The sequence below is a fragment of the Emys orbicularis genome, chromosome 8 (genome assembly GCF_028017835.1).
Source record: "Emys orbicularis isolate rEmyOrb1 chromosome 8, rEmyOrb1.hap1, whole genome shotgun sequence".
Classification (NCBI taxonomy): domain Eukaryota; kingdom Metazoa; phylum Chordata; order Testudines; family Emydidae; genus Emys; species Emys orbicularis.
The window spans coordinates 70,731,404-70,748,676 of record NC_088690.1 but is presented as its reverse complement, the minus strand read 5'-3'; the positions used below and the strand labels follow the sequence as shown (position 1 = coordinate 70,748,676).

The 17,273-nt window shown below is 48.3% G+C and overlaps 1 protein-coding gene across 1 annotated transcript in view; it reads right to left on the bottom strand.

Annotated features, from left to right (window-relative positions):
- Nucleotides 1-774: 774 nt before the first annotated feature.
- DDR2 (discoidin domain receptor tyrosine kinase 2) overlaps nt 775-17,273 on the bottom strand; it is a 73,336-nt gene continuing 56,837 nt past the window's right edge. The window contains exons 13-16 of the mRNA XM_065409293.1: nt 13,173-13,364; nt 10,336-10,570; nt 3,226-3,375; nt 775-912 (exon numbers count right to left, since the gene is read on the bottom strand). Coding sequence (XP_065265365.1) covers nt 775-912; nt 3,226-3,375; nt 10,336-10,570; nt 13,173-13,364 — 715 coding nt within the window. The remainder of the gene's footprint in view (nt 913-3,225; nt 3,376-10,335; nt 10,571-13,172; nt 13,365-17,273) is intronic.

The following is a 17,273-nucleotide window of genomic DNA, read 5'->3' as shown; positions in this document are numbered from 1 at the left end:
TTGGTCCTGCAGCAGATGCAGTAAACCATATGCTCCTCAGAAAGCAATGCCTCCATTGCAGTGGGAATGTTCACCTACAGCAGAATGCACATTCCAGCCCAGCAGCTGGCACATTGTACTACACAATGTGTTTGGGCTTTCCCCTGTCTAACGGGCTGTAACCAAACAAGGATGGGAGGAATCCAAACCAGGCAAATGCTAAATCCGTTGAGCCTGTCTGAAGCCTAAAAGTGTCCAGACCGGTTCAGTTTTCACTTTGTAATTGCACAGCCCACTATGCTTTAGTGGCAGCTCCTGCATCACTGTGTTCCTCGCCTGCATTCCCTGCACTAGGCACATCCCCCAAATACCCTCCCTTTACCAGGCACTTTCCTGGTGTGTGCTCCCATCCACAGATGCATTCCCAGCACACGCTCCCTGCACGAGGAGCCTCCTCATGGAGAACATGGACCTTACTTTTCCCCTTTCAAAATGGGAAAACAGAATCCTCTTTGACTGAATCCACTGATAAACAGGAACATGCCACATCTATCAATAACCCTTGTTCATCCTTTGTCATTCCAGAGTTAGCTTGTCATATGAGCTATGGATTTGGTCTGATCTCGGCTTGGTTCCTTCTCACTTTTTTCTCCGCTTATGGTGGTTTTTAAATGTGCAGTAGAAGAAGCCCCACTGCCCAGGTTTTGTTGTGAGTCCAGGTGAAGTGGCTTCAGTTTTTACAGGTGGGTCTTCTGGGGTGGGAGGAGGAGCAGGACGTGTGAGGGAAGCAAAGTGTCACTCTTCGCTGGCTGATGGTTGGAGGAGGCGGTGAATTTCCTGGAAGGAGGGGCGATCTTTCGTGTCTCGTCTCCAGCAGCTGAGCATTAGCTTGTAGACAGGATCAGGGCAGAGAGCAGGTTGGGGAAGGTATGTCTTCAAAACAAAACAGACATTACAAAAGCAGAGAGTTAATGGCATACTTAGACAGCCTGGAAGAAGAGCAAACTCACGCCAGGGAACTTGATTTCCCATTATGGAGGGGCCGGTGCCCATTGTAGTAAAAGAAAGCCAAAGGTCCCAGACTTATTGTGAACTGCATAATGTATTGGGCTAGAGAAATGGGACACTGAATGCAGAGGTTTGATTGTATCCCATTACCCAGCTAATTACTACTGTCCTCTGAACACTGGGAGCAGTCAGGATCGTGCTAGGGCTCAATCCTGTGCAGTGCAGAGGGTTCAGACCCAATCCAGCAAAATGCCTCAAACACAGAAAGCACGAGCCACCAAAAGCAGCTAGGGTACAATGGTGATGAAGCCTTTTGCTCCCAGCCTATTTACTCTTTGGCTCACGCTCTAGCTCAGCCTGGGTCTGGGCTCCCAGTGCTGCAGGGGAAGGTTACACTGAATGAAAAAGTTTGCACTGGAATTTTAAAAAAATACAATGAAAGCAACTTTGTGGACACGGGAATAAAGTCGGAACCTCCCATTCCATTATAATCCTGATTTGGATACACACACAACACAACCCCACCACACATGCTAACTTCACCAAACCGTAACCCAGATGCCTGAAATTATCATAAGATGTATGCAGTTGCAGCAACAAAGACTGCTGGTCAGAAAACAGAATTTTCATTCTGCAGGAAATTTCAACATTTCAATATTTGTTTTCTTTCCAAATCGGAATGAAAGTCTAAATTTCCCACCAAATGGAAATTCCAAAACATCAAAATGTTTTTATTAAAATGAAATAATTTTACCTTATTGAATGTCAAAACAATATAAAATATTAAATATATTATATTTAATAGTAGATATATAATATATATTTTAATATAATATAAAAGTCAAAACAGTAAAGTTGAAACAAAACATTTTGACATTATTGAAATTAAATGAGAAAGCTGAAATGATTCACTTAGAGATTTTTCCAGTGAAAATTTCATCAAAATGAACACATTCCTGTGAAAAGTTCTTATTTTAATGATACTGCATTTTCCAAAGGAAACCTATTAGCCAAAAAAATTTCAAACAACTTTAGCAACAAAGTTTCACCAAAAAGATGTTTGCCTGAAATTGCAGAGAGGCTGAAACTTTGACTCTGATGGGTGTGAATCATGCCGAAAATACTCAGCAATGTATGTCATGCCAATGGGTGTTTCCATCTCCAAGCCATTGCTGTGCATGTTGGGTGGGAATTAAGCACACTGAATGCAGACAGGGCACATTAGCAGTGAGCCAGAATGCAGGATACGGAATTGGGTACAATATACCTGATTAAGTGATACTTTGCTACTGTAGACTGGAAACAAGGGGCATATATTTTTGACAATGAGGGTGATTAACCAATGGAACAATTTACCAAGGGCTGTGGTGGATTCTCCATCACTGACCATTTTAAAATCAAGATGGGATGTTTTTTCTAAGAGATCTGCTCCAGAAATTATTGTGGGGAAGTTCTGTGGCCTGTGCTACACAGGAGATCAGACTAGATGATCAGAATGGTCCATTCTAGCCTTGGAATCTATGAAAAACTAGTGTGCCTGGGGGAGCAATGAAGTATAACTGCTCCCAGAAGGAAGGCACTTGGCAGTGTGGACTGCGATGGCTTCAAGAAGTCAGGAGCCAGGGGAGTTTCTATTGCCAACACAGGTGTAGCTCAGTCTAAGGGATCTGATGGGGGGAGCTGCCAAGGTTGTCTTGGAAATTGTGCTCTTGATTTTGAAAGTTACTGACAACGTAACCCTGTGTGTGCTGGAAGTAGGGTGACCAGATGTCCAGATTTTACCAGGACTGTCCCAATATTAGGGGCTTTGTCTTCTTTAGGACCCTATTACCCCCCCCCCTCCCAATTTTTCACCCTTGCTATCTGGTCACCCTAGCTGAAAGGGTCACACTTCCTCTACGTTTCTGGACATTCTCAAAGAACCTAGGCACAGAGAGGGCTCTGCAGGAACCTGCACTGGGCATTTCAGTACTCTCCTTTTTCATCTTTAAAGTGAGACCGACCTTAACGCTGAATTTTCAGCCTCTCTAACATTGTATTTCTGTTTACATTGGAAACTGAAAGTTTATGGAGCTCTTCCTTTGAAGGTTTCGATAGAAATTGCACTTTCAAGCTTAACTTATCCTTAACCAAGCTTTTTTGTGGGCTGGTTATGTTGAATGAGTTCCTCCCCACCCGACCCTGAATTAATTATTTTCTGTCCCTTCCCTGGATGTATTTCCTCACCACATTTCCTACCTGCCGCCCCTGATCCCTGAAGAATTCTCCGGTATTCTCAATGACCTGTTCATCTGACAGCTGGGAATACGGTTGCTCTCGGCAAAAAGTGAAGGTCTCCCATAGTGTCACCCCAAAAGCCCAGACATCGCTGGCTGTAGTGAATTTTCCCTATGGGTGAAAGCAGAGATAGGAAGCTCAGGATTACAGATGTGTGTGCATGCACACAAACACACACACTCTCCCCTGCTCCCCCATAACCAATCCCTCTTCCCTCATCTCAAAGAAAACATTCAGCTGGCAACAACAGAAACCACTGGAGGCACCAAGACATGTTTCCTGATCTTGTTCAGATTCAGATTTATTCATGATCTGTGTCATGCTGTCTGGTGTAGCCACAGGCACCGACTTTCCAAAGTGCTGGGGAGTGCTCGACCCCCTGGCTCTACCCCAGGCCCTTCCCCCTCTCCACCCCTTCCCCGCAAGGCCCCATTCCTGCCCCACCTCTTCCTGCCCAGTTCTGCCCCCAAATGGTAGCAGAGATGTAGTAATCTGCCAGTTTCCCAAAAATCTCTCAGAATAACATAAGAATGGCCATATTGGGTCAGACCAAAGGTCCATCCAACCCAGGATCCTGTCTACTGACAGTGACCAATGCCAGGTGTTCCAGAGGGAGTGAACCTAACAGGTAATGATCAAGTGATCTCTTTCCTGCTATCCATCTCCACCCTCTGACAAACAGAGGCTAGGGACACCATTCCTTACCCATCCTGGCTAATAGCCATTAATGGACTTAACCTCCGTGAATTTATCTAGTTCTCTTTTAAACCCTGTTATAGTCCTAGCCTTCATAACCTCCTCAGGCAAGGAGTTCCACAGGTTGACTGTGCGCTGTGTGAAGAAAAACTTCCTCTTATTTGTTTTAAATCTGCTGCCCATTCATTTCATTTGGTGGCCCCTAGTTCTTATATTAGGGGAACAAGTACATAACTTTTCCTTATTCACTTTCTTCACACCGCTTATGATTTTATATACCTCTATCATATCCCCCTTAGTCTCCTCTTTTCCAAGTTGAAAAGTCCCAGCCTCTTTAATCTCTCCTCATATGGGACCCATTCCAAACCCCTAATCATTTTAGTTGCCCTTCTCTGAACCTTTTCTAACACCAATATGTCTTTTTTGAGATGAGGAGACCACATCTGTACGCAGTATTCAAGATGTGGGAGTACCATGGATTTATATAAGGGCAATAAGATATTCTCTGTCTTATTCTCTATCCCTTTTTGAATGATTCCTAACATCCTGTTTGCTTTTTTGACTGCCGCTGCACACTGCATGGAAGTTTTAGAGAACTATCCACGATGACTCCAAGATCTCTTTCCTGATTAGTTGTAGCTAAATTAACCCCCATCATATTGTATGTATAGTTGGGGTTATTTTTTCCAATGTGCATTACTTTACATTTATCCACATTAAATTTCATTTGCCATTTTGCTGCCCAATCACTTAGTTTTGTGAGATCTTTTTGAAGTTCTTCACAGTCTGCTTTGGTCTTAACTATCTTGATCAGTTTAGTATCATCTGCAAACTTTGCCACCTCACTGTTTACCCCTTTCTCCAGATCATTTATGAATAAGTTGAATAGGATTGGTCCTAGGACTGACCCTTGGGGAACACCACTAGTTACCCCTCTCCATTCTGAAAATTTACCATTTATTCCTACCCTTTGTTCCCTGTCTTTTAACCAGTTCTCAATCCATGAAATGATCTTTCTTCTTATCCCATGACAACTTAATTTACTTAACAGCCTTTGACAAGGTCCCTCACCAAAGGCTTTCTGGAAATCTAAGTACAGTATGTCCACTGGATCCCCCTTGTCCACATGTTTGTTGACCCCTTCAAAGAACTCTAATAGATTAGGAAGACATGATTTCCCTTTACAGAAACCATGTTGACTTTTGACCAACAATTTATGTTCTTCTCTGTGTCTGACAATTTTATTCTTTACTATTGTTTCAAATAATTTTACTAATAACTCTGGGGATCTCTATCTTCTCGTTCAGTTATTCTGCCTTGTTAGAATCCAAACAATCCAGAGATTAAAGGATCTTTCTTTGAATCCACATTTATAGTTTCTTCACACCAGAAAGCAAGATCATAAAATCATAGGACTGGAAGGGACCTCGAGAGGTCATCTAGTCCAGTCCCCTGCACTCATGGCATGATTAAGTATTATCTAGACCATTCCTGACAGGTGTTTGTCTAACCTGCTCTTAAAAATCTCCAATGATGGAGACTCCATAACGTCCCTAGGCAATTTATTCCAGTGCTTAACCACCCTGACAGTTAGGAAGTTTTTCCTAAAATCCAACCTAAACCTCCCTTGCTCCAATTTAAGCCCATTGCTTCTTGTCCTATTCTCAGAGGTTAAGAAAAACAGTTTTTCTCCCTCCTCCTTGTAATAACCTTTTACGTACTTGAAAATTGTTATCATGTCCCCTTTCAGTCTTCTCTTTTCCAGACTAAACAAACCCAATTTTTTAAATCTTCCCTAACTGGTCATATTTTCTAGACCTTTAATCATTTTTGTTGCTCTTCTCTGAACTCTCTCCAGTTTGTCCACATCTTTCCTGAAATGTGGTGCCCAGAACTGGACACAATACTCCAGTTGGGGCCTCTCTACCCATGTGAGCTTTTCACTCATGAGGATGAGTGAAGAATGCACTTAGCCTTTTGACCTCTGACCATCATGCATAATTTGCTTTGAAATTAGCATTTTCTGATAAAGTCCTTAAGTCCTTCATTAGCATTTCACAAGATTTCTTGGGTGGGTTATTTAGTCTCAGGATATACACCATGTTAATGTTTGCTTTTACATTATAACAGGAACAGATACGTGAAAATGATACATGTAACATTCCACTAATTTTCATGAAGTTTAAAATCTGAGGACACATTTAACACTTTGATCTACTAACACACAAGTGAACTGGCTTGGGGTTCTGACCTGAGCTGACACCTGGTTTGCCAGCATCACAATCTGCATGTGGAACTCCTATTTGCAGAGGGAGAGAGAGCTGAATGGAATTGGGGTACATAGCTCTTAGAGCACCCGTCCAACAGAATTACGTTTTTCTCCAACTCTCAGCTCTTCCCTCCTTCTCCCTCTTTTCACAAATCTTTAGGCCAGGAGGGCCCATCATGACCCAACTCATCTGAGCTTCACAGGTGAGAGATCCCTGCCTGGAGTTCAATAGCCTGTGACTGAGCTACAGCAGATCTTTCGGAATGAGACCCATTTACCACAGCCCTCAGTGAGCTGCTCCGGTGGTCGATCACCCTGAGCATTAGAAATCACACCTTGTTTTGCTCCATGTCACATGAACAAAACCACTGCTGGGCGTCTCTCTCCTGGTCCAGAGGTTTCATCTCTCCAAGGCTGGTGGCATTAAATTGCTAGGGAAGGGCTCATGCCTTGTGAACCCACTCCCACCAGCAACTCATCAGAGCCAGGGTCTGGTAAGTTTCAGGACACGTGTTTGGCCAGGCTTTTATTAACTTTTACAACGGGGAGTGCGTAGAAACTATGAGGTGGGTCTGCTACAGTCTCTTGAATTGTACTTGTGTAGGCAATGGGAGCCTTATGCATAGGTCTTAATAGATACCAGTAGGGTCCTTGGTGGGCTGGGTGGCCTAGTGGTTAGCATCCACTCAGTCATTGGGTAGTGGTAGGGGAGCTCAGACCTGCCACTCCAGTGGTCTCTGACCCTGGACCCTAAGAGAGTCAGCTGCATTGACCCCGGGGGGGGGGGGGGGGGGGGGCAAGTTACCCTCCCTGGGGACACTTCCTGCCACTGCTCCCTTTGCTTCTGATCCTGGGTAAGGAAAAAGAAAAAAGGAAGCAGAACTGTCAGCCCCAGCTGGGCTCAGCACACAGTCATGGTATTTCAGGGAGGTGTCTCCAGTACTCTTCCCCAGCTGGGCTGTCTCCAGTTGGAGGGGTGGGGCTAGCTGGGCCCAGCACTGTCTTTTAACCCCTTCCATGCCAGTGTGGGATTTGTATACCCATCACATAGATCAACACAAGCATTGAATGAGAAATGCCAGGATCTGCCTGTCAGGCTGTGATAAATGAAGTGTGTGCGGGGGTGGGGGAGCTCCCTTTGATGGACACCCAGCCAGCCAGTTAGCTGTAAAATCCCTCTTGTAGCTGTTCTCTGCTTGCTTTACCTGTAAAGGGTTAACAAGCCCACAGGTAAAAGAAAAGGAGTGGGCACCTGACCAAAAGAGCCAATGGGAAGGCTAGAACTTTTAAATTTGGGAAAGAAACTTTCCCTTTGTCTGTTGTTCTCTGGGCTGCAGGGACATGGAGCAGCAATGCTATAAGCAGAAATGCTGTGTAAGGTTTGAACCCGGTATGAAAAATTATCTTCCATACCTAGAAGAAATAATTTGGATAGGGAATGTTTAGTTAGACACAATCAGGTTTATTTCTTATTTTGGCTTATGGATCTCCTCTGTGCTAACCCCAGATACTTTTCTTTGCTTGTAACCTTTCTCTGGGGTTAGCACAGAGGAGATCCACAAGCCAAAATAAGAAATAAAGCTGATAGCATCTAATTAAGCATTCCCTATCCAAATTATTTCTTCTAGGTATGGAAGATACTTTTTCATACCTGGTTCAAACCTTACACAGCATTTCTGCTTATAGCATTGCTGCTCCGTGTCCCTGCAGCCCAGAGAACAATAGACAAAGAGAAAATTTATTTCCCAAATTTAAAAGTTCTAGCCTTCCCATTGGCTCTTTTGGTCAGATGCCCACTCCTTTTCTTTTACCTGTGGGCTTGTTAACCCTTTACAGGTAAAGCAAGCAGAGAACAGCTACAAGAGGGATTTTACAGCTAACTGGCTGGCTGAGTGTCCATCAAAGGGAGCTCCCCCGCTCCTCTCACCCCACTTCATTTATCACACAGGCTGAGGGGATATTTGGATCACTCGGGCATGGGCAGCTAAAGCTTCAGGTCTGGTTGTCTGACACGAGAGTGTGGTGGCTGCCCAGTTTTCAGACTGTGGTTTTGCAATAAATACCATTGCTGCTGTCACTGTCTGATGGGGTCGGTCTGCTCTCTCTGGACTGGACTGCAGCACCCCAGTTCCCATTGCTGTTCTCTTGTTCAGAACACATGTCCACCTGGACTCACCTATTTAGTTTTGTCCTGTTTTAATATCAATTATAAAGCTGCTGCTGCCTCCACTCTGAGACCGTGAGTCAGAACTGACACTTTATTTAAAATTTAAGTAACAATTCTAATCCCTTGATCCAACCGATGATAACATCCACCTCCCAAAACAGAGTCACAAAACTGAACGGATAGCTCTACCCTGAGCAAGTGGCCTGGTGGCTGGAGCTTTGTTATGCATGCCTGGGCCCTGTCATGTGCTGTGGTGTGGGTGGCAGTGATGTCCCTCTGTTTCACCCTCTGTGGCTAGTCAGAGTTCAGGGCCCTGGAGAAGTAGGAATTCATGGAGTCTGGAATTTTCTATGATGCACTTTTGTTTATTTACAAGGAATGCACAAAGTCCTGCTTCTCTGAGCACAGAAGGTGTCAAGAATAAGAGGAGCAGTTTCCCAGCTTACAGCCCCAAGCCTCTTTAGAGAGCAGACCCAAAAGCTCCCTCACTAGCTTTTTGCAGGTCACATTGGGCTCACCAGCTATTGCTTGGATTTGTTGTTTTTTGCCTCTGCCTGCCTCTCTCTTTGTCCTTATTTGTTCTCAGTTTCTGTGTGTTCTGCCTTCCCTCCCACACCCAAAACAATACTTTGCAAAAGCCTCTACCCACCAGTCCACTCTACTCCTGGGAGGGCTCACAACCCCCTGTTGTCTTGGGGAGTGGGGCTTCTGATTAGCTCATCCTGACACTTCTGGTAACTGCAGGCTGCAGTAATGCCCCGGCTCAGAGGGGTTTGTAATCAAAGCAGTCACTGGTCCCTCTCAGCATAACGCTATCAAAGTGCAGCCAATTGACCCAGGGCATTCTCCTTTTCCTCCTCATTCAGTGCCCGTATAAAGATGTCCATTTCTATGTGACACCCCCTCTCCCCCCATGAGACAGTCCCTTTCTCTCATGAGGCCGCAGTATAGAGACAAAGCCATGCAAATGCAGACTGCTGTCACCCAGTGAACCTGCCATCCACGGGCTAAAATCTCAGCAGCATTGGACACACACTCAGTGCAGCACAACTGTGTGTGGAAGGCAAATGGGACTTTAGCCCCTCACTAAGAGCTGTTCTAACATGCACCAATTTGGGATAATCTCCAAGGGGCCATGAGGCCAGTGAGAATGGACAGAGTGCAGTGCACCCCAGATCCCCTTCCCTCAGCACTCTCATACCTCCAACAGGCTATGGCTGGTGTAGGTGCCTATTATCTTCCATTGCTTCTGGGTGACTAGAGAGGAGAACAGTCTCCACCCTTCCCAGGTAGCTGTCACAGAGCCATGGAGCTGGAGGGCTGGGATTAAGTGGGAGGTGACCTCAAGTAATGAGCTCACTTGGCAAGGTCCTGTCTCAGGGATAGTCTTGCTACAGGCAAAATGCCCCGCAGGAGGCAACCAGCTGCAGTCCTCGCATGGCAGCCCAAACAGGTAAAGTACCATCTAACTGCTGTAATTATCAAGCTAGGCCTTTAGCTGCACCCACTTATTGACAAATCTACAGAAAAGCAGCACCACTCTCATTCAGATCTAAGCAACACACCAAGAAAAGATACTGCACATCTCTCACACAGGGACCCAGACATGCTCCAGTCCTTCTGTAAAGAGAAACTACGCTCATGGGGTAGGCCCAACCACAGCTTCATCTTCCCCTTTTCTGCCCCACACTGCAATGCCTCCCCATGGTGGGACTGCTCAGATGTCACTAGATTACAGCAGCATCTGAGCGAATGCCCTGGACAACGCATGTAAACACGGAGCCCCCGATTCCATCCTGCCCCTTGATCAATCAGGAGATGGCGGCAGGCAGGGGGCACTGAAACCCATTCCCCATGATCACCCAGTGCTACGGAAAGGGGCCAGGTCCCCACAATCTCTCTGACTGGTTCCCCTGGCAGTTGCAAAGTCTCCACTTACCAATAAAATACTCTCCCAGGACATCCAGCGAATAGGGAGCACGGCCCGCCCCTGGATTCGGTAGTAGTCCCCACTGTACAGGTTCCTGCTCATGCCGAAGTCTGCTATCTTGATGGTGTAGTTCTTACCCACCAAGCAGTTGCGTGTGGCCAGGTCCCGATGCACAAAATTCAGAGAGGACAGGTACTTCATGCCAGAGGCAATCTGAGTGGCCATGAACTTCAGGTCAGTGTAGCTGCAGAGACAGGGAAGGCCAAAGGAGAGGTGAGGCTGCTGAGCAGGCCTTGAGCCACCTGGGTGTGATGTCACCTAAACAGGAGCAGTTGGACCTCATTCTCGGCAACTCACAGCAGCCTGCCCTTGTACGATGCAAACCCTGGGGCAACAACCTGGACACCAACAGCCTACAGCAGAAGCTCCCATGGTAATTGCTGGATGTATCATGGAGAGCAGGCCCTGGCTAGATACTGCACTGCAGTGGAAGGGCCAGTCAGGGCAGGAGTGCCCTGACAGTGTGTCACTGGCAGGGCAGTAAGAAATGAGCATGGCATGGATAGCAGAGTGGCCTGGCCAGATTCCTACTGGGCAGCAGCTCCTGCTTGTCCAAGCCCCAGCTACCCAAAGGTTTGGCACATCCCAGGGCCGGCTCTAGGGTTTTTGCCGCCCAAAGCAAAAAAAATGTTGGCGGCCCCCTCCCCCTTTTTTTTGGCTTTTACACATGTTTGCATATTGGGGAAATAATCGCAGAATATAATCACACATCAGCATGTTTAGTTGACTCTGTTGCTGCAAATTTCAGAGCAGAAAGTCCAAGGAAAATCTTTAGTTCCTCTTTGAGCTGAAATAAAACAGTGCAATTAGTCAAACTGATCTTGGGAGTTGCATGCAGGCTGATATAAACATCTGGTAAATCAAAACTGTTAAAACTCAGTGATCTTTCACTTGTTAAAGAACATGTGTCGCTTACTCTGAAGAAAAAAAAATAGGAAAAAGGCTTATAGAAAATTAAATTGCTCCAGGAAAAAAAAATTCAACTCCCCCAAGGAACAGGAAGTGAGATACGTTATTACTATACATTGATCTGTCAATGCCACTCACGGAAAGTCTGAGCAATCAAGCTGCAGCACACCTATGATGGTTACAGATATCTAACCAATGTTGAAATTAGTGGAGTTGAAAAGTTCAGCAGCGAGTGGCTGCAGGGACGGCTGCCCCACACCTCTTTTTGCTGTCAGCATGTGAGAGGAGGCCAGGCTGGGAGACAAGGCTGAAATTGACCATGTGCCAAGAAGGAGAGTTGAGCAAGGAAAACCCACAGTAACGTTAAACCGCAAATGGAAAAAAGGAAAAGGGGGAGGGGGAGAGGAAGGCGAAGGGGTGGCTGACTGTGCTGCTGCGCTGGGAGTGTGTGTGTGTGTGTGGGGGGACATTAGCCAGGTCCAGCCTCTGCTAGAGCCATGGAGAGCCCAGTCCTGTCCTGTGTCCTTTCTCCGGGTGTTGGGAATATCAGGGAGGCAAAGACCTGTCCAGAAAGGCTCTGCGGAGGAGCGGAGTAGCAGCTAGGGCCACCGGGGAAAGCTCTGGGGGAAGCGGAGAGAAGCAAGGGCAGCCAGCAGCAGCCCGGCTCCATGGAAGGAAGCGCATCAGCTGGGGAAGAGGAGAGCAGGGGTGGGGAAAGCGCCGCGCTCCCTTTGCAAACTCCCAGCGGTTTCAGCTCCTCCTTGTGCTTCAGTTCGCCCGGGGCGGGGGACAAAGCCCCGCAGCAGCCTCCTCCTGCAGCCGGGTGGGGAAGAGCCAGCGGGAGATTAACAACGCGCGTCCGAGTCCGAAGGAGGCGACATCGCCCGGCCGCCCCTTGGGAATTACTGTCCACAGGCTGGAGCGCAGCCCTGGAGCCCGCAGCAGCTGGTCTCGGAGGAGCCGGACCTGGTGATCTAAGTGTCCGGCCGGCGGATCCGAACCCACAAGTCGGTGCTGGCGGCCAAGTCCCCAGACATCCTGCGGGTGAAGGGGGTGAGCTACGGGGCGCTGCGCCTGCTCATCGACATGGCCGGCATGGGCGAGGTGCGCCATGACAACCTGGCCGAGGTGGTGAGCGGCGCCCGCGTGCTGCAGATGCCCTGCGCCCTGCACTGTGCGGCTGAGGCCATGTGGGCCCAGCTGCGCCTCCACCACTGCTACCATCTGCTGTGCCGCCCCTGGTAATGTGCCGCCCCAAGCAGGTGCTTGTTTTGCTGGTGCCTAGAGCCGGTCCTGGCACATCCCCAAAACAGGGCAACGGCACAAAATGCTGGAGTCACCAGGAGAAGCCCAAGAAACGACAATGAAATAGGCATTTCCTCCTGCATGTGCTTTCACCACCTCCACCTGGTCACACTCGCTCTCCCTACCCCCACCCAGCCACCCCCCACTCTGCCCCAGCCCCTGCTCTCCTTACCTCCACCCAGACACACCCTCTCCCCAATCTCCTCTCACTGCCCCCATCTGGTCACACTTGCTCTCTTCACCCCGCTCAGCCACACCTGTCCTCCCTTTCCCCTCACCCAGCCACACCTACTCTGCCCCAACACCTATTTAGCAACACCATTACTCCTCACCCAGGCGCACCTGTTCTCACAACCCCACTCCCACCCAGCCACACCTGCTCTCGTGACCCCTCCCCCACCTGCTCTCCTCTACCCATCACATCTGCTCTCCCTGCCCCTACCCAGTCATATCCTCCCCTTTCTGCATCCCCCATGAAGTCCCACACGGTCTTGCCCTTCTGCCCCACCATGCTGTGAGAGTGGTAGAGTCCTGTATAGCTGAGGAGCCCCATGCAGGAGCGGAAGGGCTACCTGACAATGGGTCCATTGCTGGCAGGGGGGAGCTGGGGCTCGTGGCGGGATAGGAACTGATTGAGGTCGCCGTTCTCCATGTACTCAGTAATCATGCAGAGAGGATCGTCGGTGATGCACACTGCCAGCAGCCGGATGATATTGGGGTCCTTGAGCCGTGACATGATCTTAATCTCCTTCAAAAAGTCATTCCTTTCAGAAACAAAACCACACAGACACACGTGGGCCCACAGGGACAGGTATCCGACACATGTGGGCATACATGGACAGACCCAGAGACACACAGACAGAGAGACACGGACCCCCAGGGACAGATGGACAGAGGCAAAACATGCAGGGCACTGGAGTTAATGATACAATGTACAACAGGGGAAAGTACCACAGAGAACAATTTTCACAGCAAAGTATACTAATACTCATGACAGATGTTAATGGGAAGATATTGCTAGCCTTTGCCATGTGGCACCAGGCTTTAGGGCCTGGCAGGTCCATCTGGAGCAGCAATCGATAGTGCACACTCAGGGACTTCCCATGCAAGTTGGTTATTCACAGAACGTACTCATGGCCTGCGTCAGAGGTGGTAACAAATGGCACACAGGCAACTTGCTCTTCCCAGAAACCTTAGCTAAGGCATCATGGCTCTGACACCAAAAGGCAGCTCTCTCAGGCCGATGTCTCTTGTGGACCATCCTGGAGTCTCACTAACAAGCACTCTGTTCCCTGTTCCTGCCTCACTTCCTGGGGTTTATACCCGGGAAACCCCTTAGGCCCTGGCTGCTCCCCTAGGATCACATGGGCCTGGAAGATGACCTGGCCATTACTCTCCAACCCCACCCCTTCAGACAGCTGCTCTGCAACACAAAGGAAGCTCTATAAGGTTTTGCTGCCTATTGGACAAAGGAGGGTGCTTTGACTTCCACAGCCCCTCCATAGCTGCCGCTGGACAGGTTCCTGCATGGGTCCCATCAGTAAGGCTAAGGGGTGGAGGGATAGCTCAGTGGTTTGAGCATTGGCCTGCTAAACCCAGCGTTGTGAGTTCAATCCTTGAGGGGGCCATTTAGGGAACTGGGTTTAAAAAAAAAAAAAAAAAAAAAAAAACAAAACAAAAAAAAAAAAACAACAACAACTATCTGGGGATTTGTCCTGCTTTGAGCAGGGGGGTTGGACTAGATGATCTCCTGAGGTCCCTTCCAACCCTGATATTCTATAATTGAGTCATGAGTATTTTTGGTAAAAGTCACAGGCAATAAATAAAAATTCACAGCCCGTGATCTGTCCATGACTTACCCAAATACCCATGACTAAATCTCTACTTCTGGGGCCCTGCTGCTCCAGGAGGCCCCTGATGTTCCAGGGGGGCCCCTGATGTGGGGGGCCTGCTCCAGTGCTGGGATTGACAGCCCCCCAGCAGCTGCTCCCAGGGACCGCTCTCTGGATGGCCTCCAGGCATCCCTGGGGCCACTGCTCCAGCCAGCCTGGGACCACTGCTGCCTGGGCAGTCCCCAGGGTACCCCCAAGACCACTGCTCGGGTACTCCCCAGAGCCAGCCACACCGGCCACTGTTCCAGCAGACCCTGGAGCCAGCTGCCTGGGTGGCCCTGAAGTCAGCCGCACCAGCCGCTGCGGAAGTCATGGAGGTCCTAGAACGTCACAGAATCCGTGACTTCTGGGACCTCCATGAAAGAATTGCAGCCTAACCCATCAGTTTCATGAGCCAAGCACTAGGAAGCCAGCCTGATCTGCGGCATACCTCCCAACATTTGCAGGGGCTGAAGTGGGACAGGTGCTGCCCCCTGGGGGCTGAGAGCAAGCCTGCCTCCCACTTACCCCACAGTGGTGGCTCCTCTCCTGCAGGGCTGGTTGGGTTCAGCTCCCTATGAGGGGCATTGTGACCTGGTTCCTGGCACGCAGGGTCGCCATGCCACTCGTTTGTATGTGTCCTGGCCCCTCAATGAGGCGGGGAGCCAAGCCCAGCTAGACCTATGGGACAGGAGCTGCTTCAGCTGAGCTGGAGGGTCACAGTGGGACAGTCCTGTGAAACCTGGGACTGCTGGGAGGTCTGCTGCAGAGCGTTCAGGTACAGCTACGCTGGGAGGTGTAATCCCCAGCTCCAGGAGGTGTACACATGCTAGCTCTGCTCAAGCTCACACACTAAGAGATAGACATGTGGCCACAGCAGCACAGGCAGTGCTTGAGCTAGCCCCTCAAGTGTGATCCCATCCTCAATCTAGCCATGTACTCGGGAAGCTAGCTTGAGCTACCATCCATGCTGCCATGGCAACACTGCTACTAACACGCTAGCATGTAGCTGTCTATCTGAGCTGGGAATTTCACCTCCAGCTGCTGTGTATATGTGCCCTGAGCGCCCTCGTGATCCAAAATAACTCATTGCACAATGGAAGTGCCTGGGGCAGAAAACCTTTCCGGGCCCTAGGAATGAAAGGGACAAAGATGGGAAGAAGAGAGGTTAGCCTCACTAAGGGGCAGAGTTAAGGTTATGTTGGTATCTTAACTGGGCATTTCCAGACTTCCAAGTGTTTTGGAGCTTTTGAAATTTCCTGCAAATTTCCTGGACTTCTTTTTAAAAAAGTTTATTGATTTTATTAACTACAACATTCTTGTGTTTTCCCTTTAATTGCTGATCCATGTTCTCAACCCTAAGTTCAGCTTCACAGAGTTTTGGTCTAGGTAGGATACATATGCATGCAGCAGGGACCTCACACTGCATGACCCCAGCTTTTTGACTGTAACAGACACCTATGGCTGCCTAGAACTACCTGGCTTTCCCTGTGTTGAAGCCCATGACTACTTGGGATTTCATGGCAACAATGGGGACAGCAATCAGGTCAGCCTGCTCTAAATGCATAGCCCCCTACCACTTGAGCTAAAGGAGACTCTCCAGTTGCTGTATAAGGCCTCTGACACAGGTCTGATTGCAAACTGAGCAGTCCTGATTCCAAAGTAGAAGGCAGTGGTGACAACCGCATACTAGTCAGATAAATAATAATAATAAAAGCTAATATTTTAAAAGTTCCACTGTTTCCCATGCGGTTGAATGGTCCCTCTTTGGTGCATACTTTCAACCCAATACCATTTTTTAATGCAAAATACGGGACTTGCTGTAGTGAATGAGGTCACTGGCCCAACTAGATTAGACCTCCTTCAGGTGGCAGGGGGCATTGCAAGCCACTCAGAGATGCCCCCACAGACACATGGCCAAGGATGCCATGAGCCACTCAGTCCCCCTCCCCCATGACTGGGGGGCCTGTGAACTCCTTGGAGCTTGGCCTAACCTGACCAGACCGTGCTTCTTGGCACTGAGAGCAGAACCTATTGCTGAGGGTGGCAGGGCTCTTAGCAGAAGCCCAATGGGGTGGACTTGAACATGTGTAGTGTTTTAAAAATCAAACCTGCAAATGTCAAACCATGGGCAGCTAGGGAACAGCAGAGATGGGGGACCAGAGTCAGGCGCTGGGTGCGGATAGGCAGGTGGGGGAGCAGATACCCAGGAGCAGATGTAACAGGAATGACTGATACTTGATTACATGGTTATGAGCATCAGAGGGGTAGCCATGTTAGTCTGTCTCCACAAAAATGAGGAATCCGGTGACACCTTAAAGACTAACGGATTTATTTGGGCATAAGCTTTCGTGGGTAAAAACCCCCACTTCTTCAGATGCATGGAGTGAAAATTACAGATGCAGGTATAAATATACTGACACATGAGGAAAAGTGAATTACCTTACAAGTGGAGAACCAGTGTTGACAAGGCCAATTCGGTCAGGGTGGATGTGGTCCACTCCCAATAATTGAGGACGAGGTGTCAATAACAAGAGAGGGAAAATTGCTTTTGTAGTGAGCCAGCCACTCCCAGTCCCTATTCAAGCCCAAATTAATGGTGTTAAATTTGCAAATGAATTGTAGCTCTGCAGTTTCTCTTTGAAGTCTGTTCTTGAAGTTTTTTCGTTGAAGGATGGCTACTTTTAAATCTGTTATTGAATGTCCAGAGAGACTGAACTGTTCTCCTACTGGCTTTTGTATGTTACCATTCCTGATGTCTGATTTATGTCCATTTATTCTTTTACATAGAGGCTGTCCAGT